This window comes from Mobula birostris, unplaced genomic scaffold (assembly GCF_030028105.1).
Source record: "Mobula birostris isolate sMobBir1 unplaced genomic scaffold, sMobBir1.hap1 scaffold_2801, whole genome shotgun sequence".
Taxonomy (NCBI): domain Eukaryota; kingdom Metazoa; phylum Chordata; class Chondrichthyes; order Myliobatiformes; family Myliobatidae; genus Mobula; species Mobula birostris.
This window is the reverse complement of record NW_027275856.1, coordinates 11384-32593: the sequence shown is the minus strand read 5'-3', so window position 1 is coordinate 32593 and position 21210 is coordinate 11384. Positions and strand designations below refer to the sequence as shown.

Here is a 21210-nt window from a genome sequence, read left to right as displayed (position 1 = left end):
CCACAGTCCTGTATCAATCCACACAGTAATCCCACTGTCCCACTCTCTCCCCCACAGTCCTGTGTCAGTCCCACACTAATCCCACTGATCCACTCTCTCCCCACAGTCCTCTGTCAGTCCCCACACATATCCCACTGTCCCACTCTCTCCCCACAGTCCTGTATCAGTCCCCACACTAATCCCACTGTCCCACTCTCTCCCCACAGTCCTGTGTCAGTCCCACACTACTCCCACTGTCCCACTCTCTCCCCACAGTCCTGTGTCTGTCCCCACACTAATTCCACTGTCCCACTCTCTTCCCACAGTTCTGTATCAATCCCCACACTAATCCCACTGTCCCACTCTCTCCTTACTGCCCTGTATCAGTCCCCACACTAATCCCACTGTCCCACTCTCTCCCCACAGTCCTGTGTGAGTCCCCACACTAATCCCCCTGTCCCAATCTCTGCCCACAGTCCTGTGTCAGTCCCCACACTAATCCCACTGTCCCACTCTCTCCCCACAGTCCTGTGTCAGTCTCACACTAATCCCACTGATCCACTCTCCCCCCCACAGTTCTGTGTCAGTCCCACACTAATCCCACTGTCCTACTCTCTCCCCACAGTCCTGTGTCAGTCCCACACTAATCCCACTGTCCCAATCTCTCCCCACAGTCCTGTATCAATCCCCACACTAATACACTGTCCCACTGTCTCCCCACAGTCCGGTATCAGTCCCCACACTAACCCCACTGTCCCACTCTCTCCCCACAATCCTGTATCAGTCCCCACACTAATCCCACTGTCCCACTCTCTCCCCACAGTCCTGTGTCAGTCCCACACTAATCCCACTGATCCACTGTCTCCCCACAGTCCTGTCAATCCCCACACTAATCACCCTGTCGCAATCTGTCCCCACAGTCCTGTGTCAATCCCCACAGTAATCCCACTGTCCCACTCTCTCCCCACAGTCCTGTGTCAGTCCCCACACTAATCCCACTGTCCCACTTTCTCCCCACAGTCCTGCATCAATCCCCACACTAATCCCACTGTCCCACTCTCTCCCCACAGTCCTGTGTCAGTCCCCGCATTAATCCCACTGTCCCACTCTCTCCGCACAGTCCTGTATCAATCTCCACAGTAATCCCACTGTCCCACTCTCTCCCCACAGTCCTGTGTCAGTCCCCACACTAATCCCACTGTCCCACTCTCTCCCCACAGTCCTATATCAATCCCCACACTAATCCCACTGTCCCACTCTCTCCCCACAGTCCTGTGTCAATCCCACACTAATCCCACTGATCCACTCTCTCCCCATAGTCCTGTATCAGTCCCCACACTAATCCCCCTGTCCCAATCTCTCCCCACAGTCCTGTGTCAGTCCCCACACTAATACCACTGTCCCACTCTCTCCCCACAGTTCTGTGTCAGGCCCACACTAATCCCACTGATCCACTCTCTCCCCACAGTCCTGTGTCAGTCCCACACTAATCCCACTGTCCCACTCTCTCCCCACAGTCCTGTGTCAGTACCACACTACTCCCACTGTCCCACTCTCTCACCACAGTCCTGTGTCTGTCCCCACACTAATTCCACTGTCCCACTCTCTTCCCACAGTCCTGTATCAATCCCCACACTAATCCCACTGTCCCACTCTCTCCCCACAGTCCTGTGTCAGTCCCACACTAATCCCACTGATCCACTCTCTCCCCACAGTCCTGTGTCAGTCCCACACTAATCCCACTGATCCACTCTCTCCCCACAGTCCTGTGTCAGTCCCCACACTAATCCCACTGTCCCACTCTCGCCCCACAGTCCTGTATCAATCCCCACACTAATCCCACTGTCCCACTCTCTCCTCACTGCCCTGTACCAGTCCCCACACTAATCCCACTGTCCCACTCTCTCCCCACAGTCCTGTATGAATCCCCACACTAATCCCACTGTCCCACTCTCTCCTCACTGCCCTGTATCAGTCCCCACTCTAATCCCACTGTCCCACTCTCTCCCCACAATCCTGTATCAGTCCCCACACTAATCCCCCTGTCCCAATCTCTCCCTACAGTCCTGTGTCAGTCCCCACACTAATCCCACTGTCCCACTCTCTCCCCACAATCCTGTATCAGTCCCCACACTAATCCCCCGTCCCAATCTCTCCCTACAGTCCTGTGTCAGTCCCCACACTAATCCCACTGTCCCACTCTCTCCCCACAGTCCTGTGTCAGTCCCACACTAATCCCTCTGATCCACTCTCTCCCCACAGTCCTGTGTCAGTCCCACACTAATCCCACTGTCCCAATCTCTCCCCGCAGTCCTGTACAGTCCCCACACTAATCCCCCGTCCCAATCTTTCCCCACAGTCCTGTATCAGTCCCCACACTAATCCCACTGTCCCACTCTCTCCCTACAGTCCTGTGTCAGTCCCCACACTAATCCCACTGTCCCACTCTCTCCCCACAGTCCTGTGTCAGTCCCACACTAATCCCTCTGATCCACTCTCTCCCCACAGTCCTGTGTCAGTCCCCACAATAATCCCACTGTCCCACTCTCTCCCCACAGTCCTGTATCAATCCCCACACTAATCCCACTGTCCCACTCTCACCCCACAGTCCTGTGTCAGTCCCCACACGAATCCCACTGTCCCACTCTCTCCCCACAGTCCTGTGTCAGTCTCCACACTAATCTCACTGTCCCACTCTCTCCCCACAGTCCTGTGTCAGTCTCCACACTAATCCCACTGTCCCACTCTCTCCCCACAGTCCTGTGTCAGTCTCCACACTAATCCCACTGATCCTCTCTCTCCCCACAGTCCTGTGTCAGTCACCACACTAATCCCACTGTCCCACTCTCTCCTCACTGCCCTGTATCAGTCCCCACACTAATCCCACTGTCCCACTCTCTCCCCACAGTCCTGTATCAGTCCCCACACTAATCCCACTGTCCCACTCTCTCCCCACAGTCCTGTGTCAGTCCCACACTACTCACACTGTCCCACTCTCCACCCACAGTCCTGTGTCAGTCCCCACACAAATCCCACTGTCCGACTCTCTCCCCACAGTCCTGTATCAGTTCCCACACTAATCCCACTGTCCCACTCTCACCCCACAGTCCTGTGTCAGTCCCACACTAATACACTGTCCCACTCTCTCCCCACAGTCCTGTATCAGTCCCCACATTAATCCCACTGTCCCACTCTCTCCCCACAGTCCTGTGTCAGTCCCACACTAATCCCACTGTCCCACTCTCTCCCCACAGTCCTGTGTCAGTCCCACACTAATCCCACTGTCCCACTCTCTCCCCACAGTCCTGTATCAGTCCCCACACTAATCCCACTGTCCCACTCTCTTCCCACAGTCCTCTGTCAGTCCCACACTAATCCCACTGATCCACTCTCTCCCCACAGTCCTGTGTCAGTCCCACACTAATCCCACTGTCCCACTCTCTACCCACAGTCCTGTGTCAATTCCCACACAAATCCCACTGTCCCACTCTCTCACAACAGTCCTGTATCAATCCCCACACTAATCCCACTGTCCCACTCTCACCCCACAGTCCTGTATCAATCCCCACACTAATCCCACTGTCCCACTCTCTCCCCACAGTCCTGTGTCAGTCCCCACACTAATCCCACTGTCCCACTCTCTCCCCACAGTCCTGTGTCAGTCCCCACACTAATCCCACTGTCCCACTCTCTCCTCACTGCCCTGTATCAGTCCCCACACTAATCCCACTGTCCCACTCTCTCCCCACAGTCCTGTGTCAGTCCCTACACTAATCCCACTGTCCCACTCTCTCCCGACAGTTCTGTGTCAGTCCCACACTAATCCCACTGTCCCACTCTCTCCCCACAGTCCTCTGTCAGTCCCCACACTAATCCCACTGTCCCACTCTCTCCCCACAGTCCTCTGTCAGTCCCCACACTAATCCCACTGTCCCACTCTCTCCCCACAGTCCTGTATGAATCCCCACACTAATCCCACTGTCCCACTCTCTCCTCACTGCCCTGTATCAGTCCCCACACTAATTCCACTGTCCCATTCTCTCCCCACAGTCCTGTGTCAGTCCCACACTAATCCCACTGATCCACTCTCTCCCCACAGTTCTGTGTCAGTCCCACACTAATCCCACTGTCCCACTCTCTCCCCACAGTCCTCTGTGGGTCCACACACTAATCCCACTGTCCCACTCTCTCCCCACAGTCCTGTATGAATCCCCACACTAATTCCACTGTCCCACTCTCTCCTCACTGCCCTGTACCAGTCCCCACACTAATCCCACTGTCCCACTCTCTCCCCACAGTCCTGTGTCAGTCCCACACTAATCCCACTGATCCACTCTCTCCCCACAGTCCCGTATCAATCCCCACACTAATACAGTGTCCCACTGTCTCCCCGCAGTCCGGTATCAGTCCCCACACTAATCCCACTGTCCCACTCTCTCCCCACAGTCCCGTATCAATCCCCACACTAATACAGTGTCCCACTGTCTCCCCGCAGTCCGGTATCAGTCCCCACACTAATCCCACTGTCCCACTCTCTCCCCACAGTCCCGTATCAATCCCCACACTAATACAGTGTCCCACTGTCTCCCCGCAGTCCGGTATCAGTCCCCACACTAACCCCACTGTCCCACTCTCTCCCCACAATCCTGTATCAGTCCCCACACTAATCCCACTGTCCCACTCTCTCCTCACTGCCCCATATCAGTCCCCACACTAATCCCACTGTCCCACTCTCTCCCCACAGTCCTGTGTCAGTCCCCACACTAATCCCACTGTCCCACTCTCTCCCCACGGTCCTGTATCAATCCCCACACTAATCCCACTGTCCCACTCTCTCCCAACAGTCCTGTGTTAGTCCCCACACTAATCCCACTGTCCCACTCTCTCCCCACAGTCCTGTGTCAGTCCCCACACTAATCCCACTGTCCCACTCTCTCCCCACAGTCCTGTATCAATCCACACAGTAATCCCACTGTCCCACTCTCTCCCCACAGTCCTGTGTCAGTCCCACACTAATCCCACTGATCCACTCTCTCCCCACAGTCCTCTGTCAGTCCCCACACATATCCCACTGTCCCACTCTCTCCCCACAGTCCTGTATCAGTCCCCACACTAATCCCACTGTCCCACTCTCTCCCCACAGTCCTGTGTCAGTCCCACACTAATCCCACTGATCCACTCTCTCCCCACAGTCCTGTGTCAGTCCCACACTACTCCCACTGTCCCACTCTCTCCCCACAGTCCTGTGTCTGTCCCCACACTAATCCCACTGTCCCACTCTCTCCTTACTGCCCTGTATCAGTCCCCACACTAATCCCACTGTCCCACTCTCTCCCCACAGTCCTGTGTGAGTCCCCACACTAATCCCCCTGTCCCAATCTCTGCCCACAGTCCTGTGTCAGTCCCCACACTAATCCCACTGTCCCACTCTCTCCCCACAGTCCTGTGTCAGTCCCACACTAATCCCACTGATCCACTCTCTCCCCACAGTTCTGTGTCAGTCCCACACTAATCCCACTGTCCTACTCTCTCCCCACAGTCCTGTGTCAGTCCCACACTAATCCCACTGTCCCAATCTCTCCCCACAGTCCTGTATCAATCCCCACACTAATACACTGTCCCACTGTCTCCCCACAGTCCGGTATCAGTCCCCACACTAACCCCACTGTCCCACTCTCTCCCTACAATCCTGTATCAGTCCCCACACTAATCCCACTGTCCCACTCTCTCCCCACAGTCCTGTGTCAGTCCCACACTAATCCCACTGATCCACTGTCTCCCCACAGTCCTGTCAATCCCCACACTAATCACCCTGTCGCAATCTGTCCCCACAGTCCTGTGTCAATCCCCACAGTAATCCCACTGTCCCACTCTCTCCCCACAGTCCTATATCAATCCCCACACTAATCCCACTGTCCCACTCTCTCCCCACAGTCCTGTGTCAATCCCACACTAATCCCACTGATCCACTCTCTCCCCATAGTCCTGTATCAGTCCCCACACTAATCCCCCTGTCCCAATCTCTCCCCACAGTCCTGTGTCAGTCCCCACACTAATCCCACTGTCCCACTCTCTCCCCACAGTTCTGTGTCAGGCCCACACTAATCCCACTGATCCACTCTCTCCCCACAGTCCTGTGTCAGTCCCACACTAATCCCACTGTCCCACTCTCTCCCCACAGTCCTGTGTCAGTACCACACTACTCCCACTGTCCAACTCTCTCACCACAGTCCTGTGTCTGTCCCCACACTAATTCCACTGTCCCACTCTCTTCCCACAGTCCTGTGTCAGTCCCACACTAATCCCTCTGATCCACTCTCTCCCCACAGTCCTGTGTCAGTCCCACACTAATCCCACTGTCCCAATCTCTCCCCGCAGTCCTGTACAGTCCCCACACTAATCCCCCGTCCCACTCTCTCCCCACAGTCCTGTGTCAGTCCCCACACGAATCCCACTGTCCCACTCTCTCCCCACAGTCCTGTGTCAGTCTCCACACTAATCTCACTGTCCCACTCTCTCCCCACAGTCCTGTGTCAGTCTCCACACTAATCCCACTGATCCTCTCTCTCCCCACAGTCCTGTGTCAGTCACCACACTAATCCCACTGTCCCACTCTCTCCCCACAGTCCTGTATCAATCCCCACACTAATCCCACTGTCCCACTCTCTCCTCACTGCCCTGTATCAGTCCCCACACTAATCCCACTGTCCCACTCTCTCCCCACAGTCCTGTATCAGTCCCCACACTAATCCCACTGATCCACTCTCTCCCCACAGTCCTGTGTCAGTCCCACACTACTCACACTGTCCCACTCTCTACCCACAGTCCTGTGTCAGTCCCCACACAAATCCCACTGTCCGACTCTCTCCCCACAGTCCTGTATCAGTTCCCACACTAATCCCACTGTCCCACTCTCACCCCACAGTCCTGTGTCAGTCCCACACTAATACACTGTCCCACTCTCTCCCCACAGTCCTGTATCAGTCCCCACATTAATCCCACTGTCCCACTCTCTCCTCACAGTCCGGTATCAGTCCCCACACTAATCCCACTGTCCCACTCTCTCCCCACAGTCCTGTGTCAGTCCCACACTAATCCCACTGTCCCACTCTCTCCCCACAGTCCTGTATCAGTCCCCACACTAATCCCACTGTCCCACTCTCTCCCCACAGTCCTCTGTCAGTCCCACACTAATCCCACTGATCCACTCTCTCCCCACAGTCCTGTGTCAGTCCCACACTAATCCCACTGTCCCACTCTCTACCCACAGTCCTGTGTCAATTCCCACACAAATCCCACTGTCCCACTCTCTCCCAACAGTCCTGTATCAATCCCCACACTAATCCCACTGTCCCACTCTCACCCCACAGTCCTGTATCAATCCCCACACTAATCCCACTGTCCCACTCTCTCCCCACAGTCCTGTGTCAGTCCCCACACTAATCCCACTGTCCCACTCTCTCCCCACAGTCCTGTGTCAGTCCCCACACTAATCCCACTGTCCCACTCTCTCCCCACAGTCCTCTGTCAGTCCCCACACTAATCCCACTGTCCCACTCTCTCCCCACAGTCCTCTGTCAGTCCCCACACTAATCCCACTGTCCCACTCTCTCCCCACAGTCCTGTATGAATCCCCACACTAATCCCACTGTCCCACTCTCTCCTCACTGCCCTGTATCAGTCCCCACACTAATTCCACTGTCCCATTCTCTCCCCACAGTCCTGTGTCAGTCCCACACTAATCCCACTGATCCACTCTCTCCCCACAGTTCTGTGTCAGTCCCACACTAATCCCACTGTCCCACTCTCTCCCCACAGTCCTCTGTGGGTCCACACACTAATCCCACTGTCCCACTCTCTCCCCACAGTCCTGTATGAATCCCCACACTAATTCCACTGTCCCACTCTCTCCTCACTGCCCTGTACCAGTCCCCACACTAATCCCACTGTCCCACTCTCTCCCCACAGTCCTGTGTCAGTCCCACACTAATCCCACTGATCCACTCTCTCCCCACAGTCCCGTATCAATCCCCACACTAATACAGTGTCCCACTGTCTCCCCGCAGTCCGGTATCAGTCCCCACACTAATCCCACTGTCCCACTCTCTCCCCACAGTCCCGTATCAATCCCCACACTAATACAGTGTCCCACTGTCTCCCCGCAGTCCGGTATCAGTCCCCACACTAATCCCACTGTCCCACTCTCTCCCCACAGTCCCGTATCAATCCCCACACTAATACAGTGTCCCACTGTCTCCCCGCAGTCCGGTATCAGTCCCCACACTAACCCCACTGTCCCACTCTCTCCCCACAATCCTGTATCAGTCCCCACACTAATCCCACTGTCCCACTCTCTCCTCACTGCCCCATATCAGTCCCCACACTAATCCCACTGTCCCACTCTCTCCCCACAGTCCTGTGTCAGTCCCCACACTAATCCCACTGTCCCACTCTCTCCCCACGGTCCTGTATCAATCCCCACACTAATCCCACTGTCCCACTCTCTCCCAACAGTCCTGTGTTAGTCCCCACACTAATCCCACTGTCCCACTCTCTCCCCACAGTCCTGTGTCAGTCCCCACACTAATCCCACTGTCCCACTCTCTCCTCACTGCCCTGTATCAGTCCCCACACTAATCCCACTGTCCCACTCTCTCCCCACAGTCCTGTGTCAGTCCCTACACTAATCCCACTGTCCCACTCTCTCCCGACAGTTCTGTGTCAGTCCCACACTAATCCCACTGTCCCACTCTCTCCCCACAGTCCTCTGTCAGTCCCCACACTAATCCCACTGTCCCACTCTCTCCCCACAGTCCTCTGTCAGTCCCCACACTAATCCCACTGTCCCACTCTCTCCCCACAGTCCTGTATGAATCCCCACACTAATCCCACTGTCCCACTCTCTCCTCACTGCCCTGTATCAGTCCCCACACTAATTCCACTGTCCCATTCTCTCCCCACAGTCCTGTGTCAGTCCCACACTAATCCCACTGATCCACTCTCTCCCCACAGTTCTGTGTCAGTCCCACACTAATCCCACTGTCCCACTCTCTCCCCACAGTCCTCTGTGGGTCCACACACTAATCCCACTGTCCCACTCTCTCCCCACAGTCCTGTATGAATCCCCACACTAATTCCACTGTCCCACTCTCTCCTCACTGCCCTGTACCAGTCCCCACACTAATCCCACTGTCCCACTCTCTCCCCACAGTCCTGTGTCAGTCCCACACTAATCCCACTGATCCACTCTCTCCCCACAGTCCCGTATCAATCCCCACACTAATACAGTGTCCCACTGTCTCCCCGCAGTCCGGTATCAGTCCCCACACTAATCCCACTGTCCCACTCTCTCCCCACAGTCCCGTATCAATCCCCACACTAATACAGTGTCCCACTGTCTCCCCGCAGTCCGGTATCAGTCCCCACACTAATCCCACTGTCCCACTCTCTCCCCACAGTCCCGTATCAATCCCCACACTAATACAGTGTCCCACTGTCTCCCCGCAGTCCGGTATCAGTCCCCACACTAACCCCACTGTCCCACTCTCTCCCCACAATCCTGTATCAGTCCCCACACTAATCCCACTGTCCCACTCTCTCCTCACTGCCCCATATCAGTCCCCACACTAATCCCACTGTCCCACTCTCTCCCCACAGTCCTGTGTCAGTCCCCACACTAATCCCACTGTCCCACTCTCTCCCCACGGTCCTGTATCAATCCCCACACTAATCCCACTGTCCCACTCTCTCCCAACAGTCCTGTGTTAGTCCCCACACTAATCCCACTGTCCCACTCTCTCCCCACAGTCCTGTGTCAGTCCCCACACTAATCCCACTGTCCCACTCTCTCCCCACAGTCCTGTATCAATCCACACAGTAATCCCACTGTCCCACTCTCTCCCCACAGTCCTGTGTCAGTCCCACACTAATCCCACTGATCCACTCTCTCCCCACAGTCCTCTGTCAGTCCCCACACATATCCCACTGTCCCACTCTCTCCCCACAGTCCTGTATCAGTCCCCACACTAATCCCACTGTCCCACTCTCTCCCCACAGTCCTGTGTCAGTCCCACACTAATCCCACTGATCCACTCTCTCCCCACAGTCCTGTGTCAGTCCCACACTACTCCCACTGTCCCACTCTCTCCCCACAGTCCTGTGTCTGTCCCCACACTAATCCCACTGTCCCACTCTCTCCTTACTGCCCTGTATCAGTCCCCACACTAATCCCACTGTCCCACTCTCTCCCCACAGTCCTGTGTGAGTCCCCACACTAATCCCCCTGTCCCAATCTCTGCCCACAGTCCTGTGTCAGTCCCCACACTAATCCCACTGTCCCACTCTCTCCCCACAGTCCTGTGTCAGTCCCACACTAATCCCACTGATCCACTCTCTCCCCACAGTTCTGTGTCAGTCCCACACTAATCCCACTGTCCTACTCTCTCCCCACAGTCCTGTGTCAGTCCCACACTAATCCCACTGTCCCAATCTCTCCCCACAGTCCTGTATCAATCCCCACACTAATACACTGTCCCACTGTCTCCCCACAGTCCGGTATCAGTCCCCACACTAACCCCACTGTCCCACTCTCTCCCTACAATCCTGTATCAGTCCCCACACTAATCCCACTGTCCCACTCTCTCCCCACAGTCCTGTGTCAGTCCCACACTAATCCCACTGATCCACTGTCTCCCCACAGTCCTGTCAATCCCCACACTAATCACCCTGTCGCAATCTGTCCCCACAGTCCTGTGTCAATCCCCACAGTAATCCCACTGTCCCACTCTCTCCCCACAGTCCTATATCAATCCCCACACTAATCCCACTGTCCCACTCTCTCCCCACAGTCCTGTGTCAATCCCACACTAATCCCACTGATCCACTCTCTCCCCATAGTCCTGTATCAGTCCCCACACTAATCCCCCTGTCCCAATCTCTCCCCACAGTCCTGTGTCAGTCCCCACACTAATCCCACTGTCCCACTCTCTCCCCACAGTTCTGTGTCAGGCCCACACTAATCCCACTGATCCACTCTCTCCCCACAGTCCTGTGTCAGTCCCACACTAATCCCACTGTCCCACTCTCTCCCCACAGTCCTGTGTCAGTACCACACTACTCCCACTGTCCAACTCTCTCACCACAGTCCTGTGTCTGTCCCCACACTAATTCCACTGTCCCACTCTCTTCCCACAGTCCTGTGTCAGTCCCACACTAATCCCTCTGATCCACTCTCTCCCCACAGTCCTGTGTCAGTCCCACACTAATCCCACTGTCCCAATCTCTCCCCGCAGTCCTGTACAGTCCCCACACTAATCCCCCGTCCCACTCTCTCCCCACAGTCCTGTGTCAGTCCCCACACGAATCCCACTGTCCCACTCTCTCCCCACAGTCCTGTGTCAGTCTCCACACTAATCTCACTGTCCCACTCTCTCCCCACAGTCCTGTGTCAGTCTCCACACTAATCCCACTGATCCTCTCTCTCCCCACAGTCCTGTGTCAGTCACCACACTAATCCCACTGTCCCACTCTCTCCCCACAGTCCTGTATCAATCCCCACACTAATCCCACTGTCCCACTCTCTCCTCACTGCCCTGTATCAGTCCCCACACTAATCCCACTGTCCCACTCTCTCCCCACAGTCCTGTATCAGTCCCCACACTAATCCCACTGATCCACTCTCTCCCCACAGTCCTGTGTCAGTCCCACACTACTCACACTGTCCCACTCTCTACCCACAGTCCTGTGTCAGTCCCCACACAAATCCCACTGTCCGACTCTCTCCCCACAGTCCTGTATCAGTTCCCACACTAATCCCACTGTCCCACTCTCACCCCACAGTCCTGTATCAGTCCCCACATTAATCCCACTGTCCCACTCTCTCCTCACAGTCCGGTATCAGTCCTCACACTAATCCCACTGTCCCACTCTCTCCCCACAGTCCTGTGTCAGTCCCACACTAATCCCACTGTCCCACTCTCTCCCCACAGTCCTGTATCAGTCCCCACACTAATCCCACTGTCCCACTCTCTCCCCACAGTCCTCTGTCAGTCCCACACTAATCCCACTGATCCACTCTCTCCCCACAGTCCTGTGTCAGTCCCACACTAATCCCACTGTCCCACTCTCTACCCACAGTCCTGTGTCAATTCCCACACAAATCCCACTGTCCCACTCTCTCCCAACAGTCCTGTATCAATCCCCACACTAATCCCACTGTCCCACTCTCACCCCACAGTCCTGTATCAATCCCCACACTAATCCCACTGTCCCACTCTCTCCCCACAGTCCTGTGTCAGTCCCCACACTAATCCCACTGTCCCACTCTCTCCCCACAGTCCTGTGTCAGTCCCCACACTAATCCCACTGTCCCACTCTCTCCCCACAGTCCTCTGTCAGTCCCCACACTAATCCCACTGTCCCACTCTCTCCCCACAGTCCTCTGTCAGTCCCCACACTAATCCCACTGTCCCACTCTCTCCCCACAGTCCTGTATGAATCCCCACACTAATCCCACTGTCCCACTCTCTCCTCACTGCCCTGTATCAGTCCCCACACTAATTCCACTGTCCCATTCTCTCCCCACAGTCCTGTGTCAGTCCCACACTAATCCCACTGATCCACTCTCTCCCCACAGTTCTGTGTCAGTCCCACACTAATCCCACTGTCCCACTCTCTCCCCACAGTCCTCTGTGGGTCCACACACTAATCCCACTGTCCCACTCTCTCCCCACAGTCCTGTATGAATCCCCACACTAATTCCACTGTCCCACTCTCTCCTCACTGCCCTGTACCAGTCCCCACACTAATCCCACTGTCCCACTCTCTCCCCACAGTCCTGTGTCAGTCCCACACTAATCCCACTGATCCACTCTCTCCCCACAGTCCCGTATCAATCCCCACACTAATACAGTGTCCCACTGTCTCCCCGCAGTCCGGTATCAGTCCCCACACTAATCCCACTGTCCCACTCTCTCCCCACAGTCCCGTATCAATCCCCACACTAATACAGTGTCCCACTGTCTCCCCGCAGTCCGGTATCAGTCCCCACACTAATCCCACTGTCCCACTCTCTCCCCACAGTCCCGTATCAATCCCCACACTAATACAGTGTCCCACTGTCTCCCCGCAGTCCGGTATCAGTCCCCACACTAACCCCACTGTCCCACTCTCTCCCCACAATCCTGTATCAGTCCCCACACTAATCCCACTGTCCCACTCTCTCCTCACTGCCCCATATCAGTCCCCACACTAATCCCACTGTCCCACTCTCTCCCCACAGTCCTGTGTCAGTCCCCACACTAATCCCACTGTCCCACTCTCTCCCCACGGTCCTGTATCAATCCCCACACTAATCCCACTGTCCCACTCTCTCCCAACAGTCCTGTGTTAGTCCCCACACTAATCCCACTGTCCCACTCTCTCCCCACAGTCCTGTGTCAGTCCCCACACTAATCCCACTGTCCCACTCTCTCCCCACAGTCCTGTATCAATCCACACAGTAATCCCACTGTCCCACTCTCTCCCCACAGTCCTGTGTCAGTCCCACACTAATCCCACTGATCCACTCTCTCCCCACAGTCCTGTGTCAGTCCCACACTACTCCCACTGTCCCACTCTCTCCCCACAGTCCTGTTTCTGTCCCCACACTAATTCCACTGTCCCACTCTCTTCCCACAGTTCTGTATCAATCCCCACACTAATCCCACTGTCCCACTCTCTCCTTACTGCCCTGTATCAGTCCCCACACTAATCCCACTGTCCCACTCTCTCCCCACAGTCCTGTGTGAGTCCCCACACTAATCCCCCTGTCCCAATCTCTGCCCACAGTCCTGTGTCAGTCCCCACACTAATCCCACTGTCCCACTCTCTCCCCACAGTCCTGTGTCAGTCCCACACTAATCCCACTGATCCACTCTCTCCCCACAGTCCTGTGTCAGTCCCACACTAATCCCACTGTCCCAATCTCTCCCCACGGTCCTGTATCAATCCCCACACTAATACACTGTCCCACTGTCTCCCCACAGTCCGGTATCAGTCCCCACACTAACCCCACTGTCCCACTCTCTCCCCACAATCCTGTATCAGTCCCCACACTAATCCCACTGTCCCACTCTCTCCCCACAGTCCTGTGTCAGTCCCACACTAATCCCACTGATCCACTGTCTCCCCACAGTCCTGTCAATCCCCACACTAATCACCCTGTCGCAATCTGTCCCCACAGTCCTGTGTCAATCCCCACAGTAATCCCACTGTCCCACTCTCTCCCCACAGTCCTGTGTCAGTCCCCACACTAATCCCACTGTCCCACTTTCTCCCCACAGTCCTGCATCAATCCCCACACTAATCCCACTGTCCCACTCTCTCCCCACAGTCCTGTATCAATCTCCACAGTAATCCCACTGTCCCACTCTCTCCCCACAGTCCTGTGTCAGTTCCCACACTAATCCCACTGTCCCACTCTCTCCCCACAGTCCTATATCAATCCCCACACTAATCCCACTGTCCCACTCTCTCCCCACAGTCCTGTGTCAATCCCACACTAATCCCACTGATCCACTCTCTCCCCATAGTCCTGTATCAGTCCCCACACTAATCCCCCTGTCCCAATCTCTCCCCACAGTCCTGTGTCAGTCCCCACACTAATCCCACTGTCCCACTCTCTCCCCACAGTTCTGTGTCAGGCCCACACTAATCCCACTGATCCACTCTCTCCCCACAGTCCTGTGTCAGTCCCACACTAATCCCACTGTCCCACTCTCTCCCCACAGTCCTGTGTCAGTACCACACTACTCCCACTATCCCACTCTCTCACCACAGTCCTGTGTCTGTCCCCACACTAATTCCACTGTCCCACTCTCTTCCCACAGTCCTGTATCAATCCCCACACTAATCCCACTGTCCCACTCTCTCCCCACAGTCCTGTGTCAGTCCCACACTAATCCCACTGATCCACTCTCTCCCCACAGTCCTGTGTCAGTCCCACACTAATCCCACTGTCCCACTCTCTCCCCAGTCCTCTGTCAGTCCCCACACTAATCCCACTGTCCCACTCTCTCCCCACAGTCCTGTATGAATCCCCACACTAATCCCACTGTCCCACTCTCTCCTCACTGCCCTGTATCAGTCCCCACTCTAATCCCACTGTCCCACTCTCTCCCCACAATCCTGTATCAGTCCCCACACTAATCCCCCTGTCCCAATCTCTCCCCACAGTCCTGTGTCAGTCCCCAAAATAATCCCACTGATCCACTCTCTCCCCACAGTCCTGTGTCAGTCCCCACATTAATCCCACTGTCCCACTCTCTCTCCACAGTCCTGTACCAGTCCCCGCACTAATCCCAATGTCCCATTCTCACCCCACAGTCCTGTATCAATCCCCACACTAATACACTGTCCCACTCTCGCCCCACAGTCCGGTATCAGTCCCCACACTAATCCCACTGTTCCACTCTCTCCCCACAATCCTGTATCAGTCCCCACACTAATCCCACTGTCCCAATCTCTCCCCACAGTCCTGTGTCAGTCCCACACTAATTCCACTGATCCACTCTCTCCCCACAGTCCTCTGTCAGTCCCACACTAATCCCACTGATCCACTCTCTCTCCACAGTCCTGTGTCAGTCCCCACACTAATCCCACTGTCCCACTCTCTCCCCACAGTCCTGTGTCAGTCCCCACACTAATCCCACTGTCCCATTCTCTCCCCACAGTCCTGCATCAATCCCCACAGGAATCCCACTGTCCCACTCTCTCCCCACAGTCCTGTGTCATTCCCCACACTAATCCCACTGACCCACTCTCTCCCCACAGTCCTGTATCAATCCCCACACTAATCCCATTGTCCCACTCTCTCCCCACAGTCCTGTGTCAGTCCCCACACTAATCCCACTGTCCCACTCTCTCCCCACAGTCCTTTATCAATCCCCACACTAATCCCACTGTCCCACTCTCTCCTCACTGCCCTGTATCAGTCCCCACACTAATCCCACTGTCCCACTCTCTCCCAACAATCCTGTATCAGTCCCCACACTAATCCCCCGTCACAATCTCTCCCCACAGTCCTGTGTCAGTCCCCACACTAATCCCACTGTCCCACTCTCTCCCCACAGTCCTGTGTCAGTCCCCACACTAATCCCACTGTCCCACTCTCTCCCCACAGTCCTGTATCAATCCCCACACTAGTCCCACTGTCCCACTCTCTCCCCACAGTCCTGTGTCAGTCCCAACACTAATCCCACTGTGGCACTGTCTCCTCACTGCCCTGTATCAGTCCCCACACTAATCCCACCGTCCCACTCTCTCGCCACAGTCCTGTATCAGTCCCCACACTAATCCCACTGTCCCACTCTCTCCCCACAGTCCTGTGTCAGTCCCCACACTAATCCCACTGATCCACTCTCTCCCGACAGTTCTGTGTCAGTCCCACACTAATCCCACTGTCCCACTCTCTCCCCACAGTCCTGTGTCAGTCCCCACACTAATCCCACTGTCCCATTCTCTCCCCACAATCCTGTATCAGTCCCCACACTAATCCCACTGTCCCACTCTCTCCCCAGAGTCCGGTATCAGTCCCCACACTAATCCCACTGTTCCACTCTCTCCCCACAATCCACTATCAGTCCCCACACTAATCCCCCTGTCCCAATCTCTCCCTACAGTCCTGTGTCAGTCCCCACACTAATCCCACTGTCCCACTCTCTCCCCACAGTCCTGTGTCAGTCCCACACTAATCCCACTGATCCACTCTCTCCCCACAGTCCTGTGTCCGTCCCACACTAATCCCACTGTCCCACACTCTCCCCACAGTCCTGTGTCAGTCCCCACACTAATCCCACTGTTCCACTCTCTCCCCACAATCCACTATCAGTCCCCACACTAATCCCCCTGTCCCAATCTCTCCCTACAGTCCTGTGTCAGTCCCCACACTAATCCCACTGTCCCACTCTCTCCCCACAGTCCTGTGTCAGTCCCACACTAATCCCACTGATCCACTCTCTCCCCACAGTCCTGTGTCCGTCCCACACTAATCCCACTGTCCCACACTCTCCCCACAGTCCTGTGTCAGTCCCCACACTAATCCCACTGTCCCACTCTCTCCCCACAGTCCTGTATCAATCCCCACACTAATCCCACTGTCCCACTCTCTCCCCACAGTCCTGTGTCAGTCCCCACACTAATCCCACTGTCCCACTCTCTCCCCACAGTCCTGTATCAATCCCCACACTTATCCCACTGTCCCACTCTCTCCTCACTGCCCTGTATCAGTCCCCACACTAATCCCACTGTCCCACTCTCTCCCCACAGTCCTGTGTCAGTCCCCACACTAATCCCACTGTCCCACTCTCTCCCCACAGTCCTGTATCAATCCCCACACTAATCCCACTGTCCCACTCTCTCCTCACTGCCCTGTATCAGTCCCCACACTAATCCCACTGTCCCACTCTCTCCCAACAATCCTTTATCAGTCCCCACACTAATCCCCCTGTCCCACTCTCTCCCCACAATCCTTTATCAGTCCCCACACTAATCCCCCTGTCCCAATCTCTCCCCACAGTCCTGTGTCAGTCCCACACTAATCGCACTGTCCCACTCTCTCCCCACAGTCCTGTGTCAGTCCCCACACTAATTCCATTGTCCCACTCTCTCCCCACAGTCCTGTGTCTGTCCCCACACTAATCCCACTGTCCCACTCTCTCCCCACAGTCCTGTATCAGTCCCCACACTAATCTCCCTGCCCCAATCTCTCCCCACACTCCGGTATCAGTCCCCACACTAATCCGACTGTCCCACTCTCTCCTCACAGTCCTGTGTCAGTCCCCACACTAATCCCACTGTCCCACTCTCTCGCCACAGTCCTGTATCAATTCCCACACTAATCTCTCTGTCCCACTCTCCTCACTCCCCTGTATCAGTCCCCACACTAATCCCACTGTCTCACTCTCTCCCCACAGTCCTGTATCAGTCCCCACACTAATCCCACTGTCCCACTCTCACCCCACAGTCCTGTATGAATCCCCACACTAATCCCACTGTCCCACTCTCTCCCCACAGTCCTGTGTCAGTCCCCACACTAATCCCACTGTCCCAATCTCTCCCCACAGTCCTGTGTCAGTCCCTACACTAATCCCACTGTCCCACTCTCTCCCCACAGTCCTGTGTCAGTCCCACACTAATCCCCCTGATCCACTCTCTCCCTACAGTTCTATGTCAGTCCCACACTAATCCCACTGTCCCACTCCCTCCCCACAGTCCTGTGTCAGTCCCCACACTAATCCCACTGTCCCATTCTCTGCCCACAGTCCTGTATCAGTCCCCACACTAATCCCACTGTCCCACTCTCACCCCACAGTCCTGTATAAATCCCCACACTAATCCCACTGTCCCACTCTCTCCTCAGTGCCCCGTATCAGTCCCCACACTAATCCCACTGTCCCACTCTCTCCCCACAATCCTCTATCAGTCCCCACACTAATCCCACTGTCCCACTCTCTCCCCACAGTCCTGTATCAATCCCCACACTAATCCCACTGTCCCACTCTCTCCTCAGTGCCCCGTATCAGTCCCCACACTAATCCCACTGTCCCACTCTCTCCCCACAATCCTCTATCAGTCCCCACACTAATCCCACTGTCCGAATCTCTCCCCACAGTCCTGTGTCAGTCCCCACACTAATCCCACTGTCCCACTCACTCCCCAGAGTCCTGTGTCAGTCCCACACTAATCCCACTGATCCACTCTCTCCCCACAGTCCTCTGTCAGTCCCACACTAATCCCACTGTCCCACTCTCTCCCCACAGTCCTGTATCAGTCCCCACACTAATCCCACTGTCCCACTATCTCCCAACAATCCTGTATCAGTCCCCACACTAATCCCTCTGTCCCAATCTCTCCCCACAGTCTTGTGTCAGTCCCATACTAATCCCACTGATCCACTCTCTCCCCACAGTCCTGTGTCAGTCCCACACTACTCCCACTGTCCCAATCTCTCCCCACAGTCCTGTGTCAATCCCACACTAATCCCACTGTCCCACTCTCTCCCCACAGTCCTGTGTCAGTCTCCACACTAATCCCACTGATCCATTCTCTCCCCACAGTCCTGTATCAGTCCCACTGTAGACACGGATACACTGCTCGTGTCCCCATTTGGGGAGATGTTTTCCAGCTGTGCCCCTGGACCACTGCTCACCTCTGTTTAGCTGCTTCCTGACCGTGTTCCTCTGATCACTGGGGATGGTGTTCTGGGAAAGGGCCTTTTGCAGATGCAGGCTGGCAGCAGCAAACTCACCCAGAGTCAGCTGGACCTGGCGCAAGAAACAACCGTTAACCATGCTGTAGTGCCGTAGGGGCTATGGGAGGGTCACACTGTGGGAGGGGGTGGTACTGAGGGAGGGTCAGTACCGAGGGAGGGTCATGGTGTGGGAGGGGCGGTACTGAGGGAGGGTCACGCTGTGGGAGGGGTGGTACTGAGGGAGTGTCACACTGTGGGAGGGTCACACTGTGGGAGGAGTGGTACTGAGGGAGGGGTGATACCGAGGGAGGCTCACACTATGGGAGGGGTGGTACTGAGGGAGGTCACACTGTGGGAGGGTTGGTACCGAGGGAGGGCACACTGTGGGAGGGGTGGTACTGAGGGAGGTCACACTGTGGGAGGGGTGGTACCGAGGGAGGCTCACACTGTGGGAGGGGTGGTACTGAGGGTCACACTGTAGGAGGGGTGGTACCAAGGGAGGGTCACACTGTGGGAGGGGTGGTACTGAGGGAGGGTCACACTGTAGGAGGGGTGGTACTGAGGGAGGGTCACACTGTGGGAGGGGTGGTACTGAGGGAGGGTCACACTGTAGGAGGGGTGGTACTGAGGGAGGGTCACACTGTGGGAGGGGTGGTACTGAGAGAGGGTCACACTGTGGGAGGGGTGGTATTGAGGGAGGGTCACACTGTAGGAGGGGTGGTACCGAGGGAGGGTCACACTGTGGGAGGGGTGGTACTGAGGGAGGGTCACACTGTGGGAGGGGTGGTATTGAGGGAGGGTCACACTGTAGGAGGGGTGGTACCGAGGGAGGGTCACACTGTGGGAGGGGTGGTACCGAGGGAGGGTCACACTGTGGGAGGGGTGGTACCGAGGGAGGTCACACTGTGGGAGGGGTGGTACCGAGGGAGGGTCACACTGTGGGTAGGGTGGTACCGAGGGAGGGTCACACTGTAGGAGAGGTGGTACCGAGGGAGGGTCACACTGTGGGAGGGGTGGTACCGAGGGAGGGTCACACTGTGGGTAGGGTGGTACCGAGGGAGGGTCACACTGTGGGAGGGGTGGTACCGAGGGAGGCTCACATTGTGGGAGGGGTGGTACCGAGGGAGGGTCACTCTGTGGGAGGGGTGGTACCGAGGGAGGGTCACACTGTGGGAGGGGCGGTACTGAGGGAGGGTCACACTGTGGGGGGGGGTGGTACCGAGGGAGGGTCACACTGTGGGAGGGGTGGTACCGAGGGAGGGTCACACTGTAGGAGGGGCGGTACCGAGGGAGGGTCACTGTAGGAGGGGCGGTACCGAGAGAGGCTCACACTGTGGGGAGGGGGTGGTAGCGAGGGAGGGTCACACTGTGGGAGGGGTGGTACTGAGGGAGAGTCACACTGTGGGAAGGGTGGGACCGAGGGAGGGTCACGCTGTAGGGGGGGTGGTACCGAGGGAGGGTCACACTGTGGGTAGGGTGGTACTGAGGGAGAGTCATCCCATGCAAGGGGTGGGTGTGAGGGAGGTTTGGTGAGATCTGTGAAGCCCTCCACGTGGTCATCAGCCTGGACACAGAGTGGACGCCCACCCACATACCTGTCCCTGGCTGACCGCAGTGTCCGACTCTCCCTGCATGCCAGCCTTGTGGGCCCACTGTCTCGCTGCTTGATAGTACTTCAGTGCCTGTGTGTACAGTTCCTGGTCCTGGTGGATTGTCCCCAGTATGTAGGTTGCCCGGTACAGATCCGTGAAGAAATTCTGGCTCCTGCAAGGGTGAGGCAGAGATAGACAGGTACGTAATCACCCGCTCGGAATGGTGAAGAGTCCACACAGCCTGCGGAAGGTGTGTTCCACTGCCTTCAAAGTGGATCTGACACAGCCACACTTGGTGCTGACACACCCATCTTTGCGTCTCAGAAGTAAGGTTACCTCGAACCACTCTCCCACTCCACACCATCAAACACCACCACCTTATCATTTCCTGTCAGAGTCACCATATGTACA

At 56.0% G+C, this 21210-nt stretch overlaps 1 protein-coding gene across 1 annotated transcript in view; it reads right to left on the bottom strand.

Moving 5' to 3' along the window:
* LOC140192839 (tonsoku-like protein) overlaps positions 1-20971 on the bottom strand; it is a gene marked incomplete at its 5' end in the record, with an annotated part of 35256 nt that extends 14285 nt beyond the window's left edge. The window contains 2 exons of the mRNA XM_072250324.1: positions 19166-19280; positions 20803-20971. Coding sequence (XP_072106425.1) covers positions 19166-19280; positions 20803-20971 — 284 coding nt within the window. The remainder of the gene's footprint in view (positions 1-19165; positions 19281-20802) is intronic.
* Between the last annotated feature and the right edge of the window lie 239 nt (positions 20972-21210).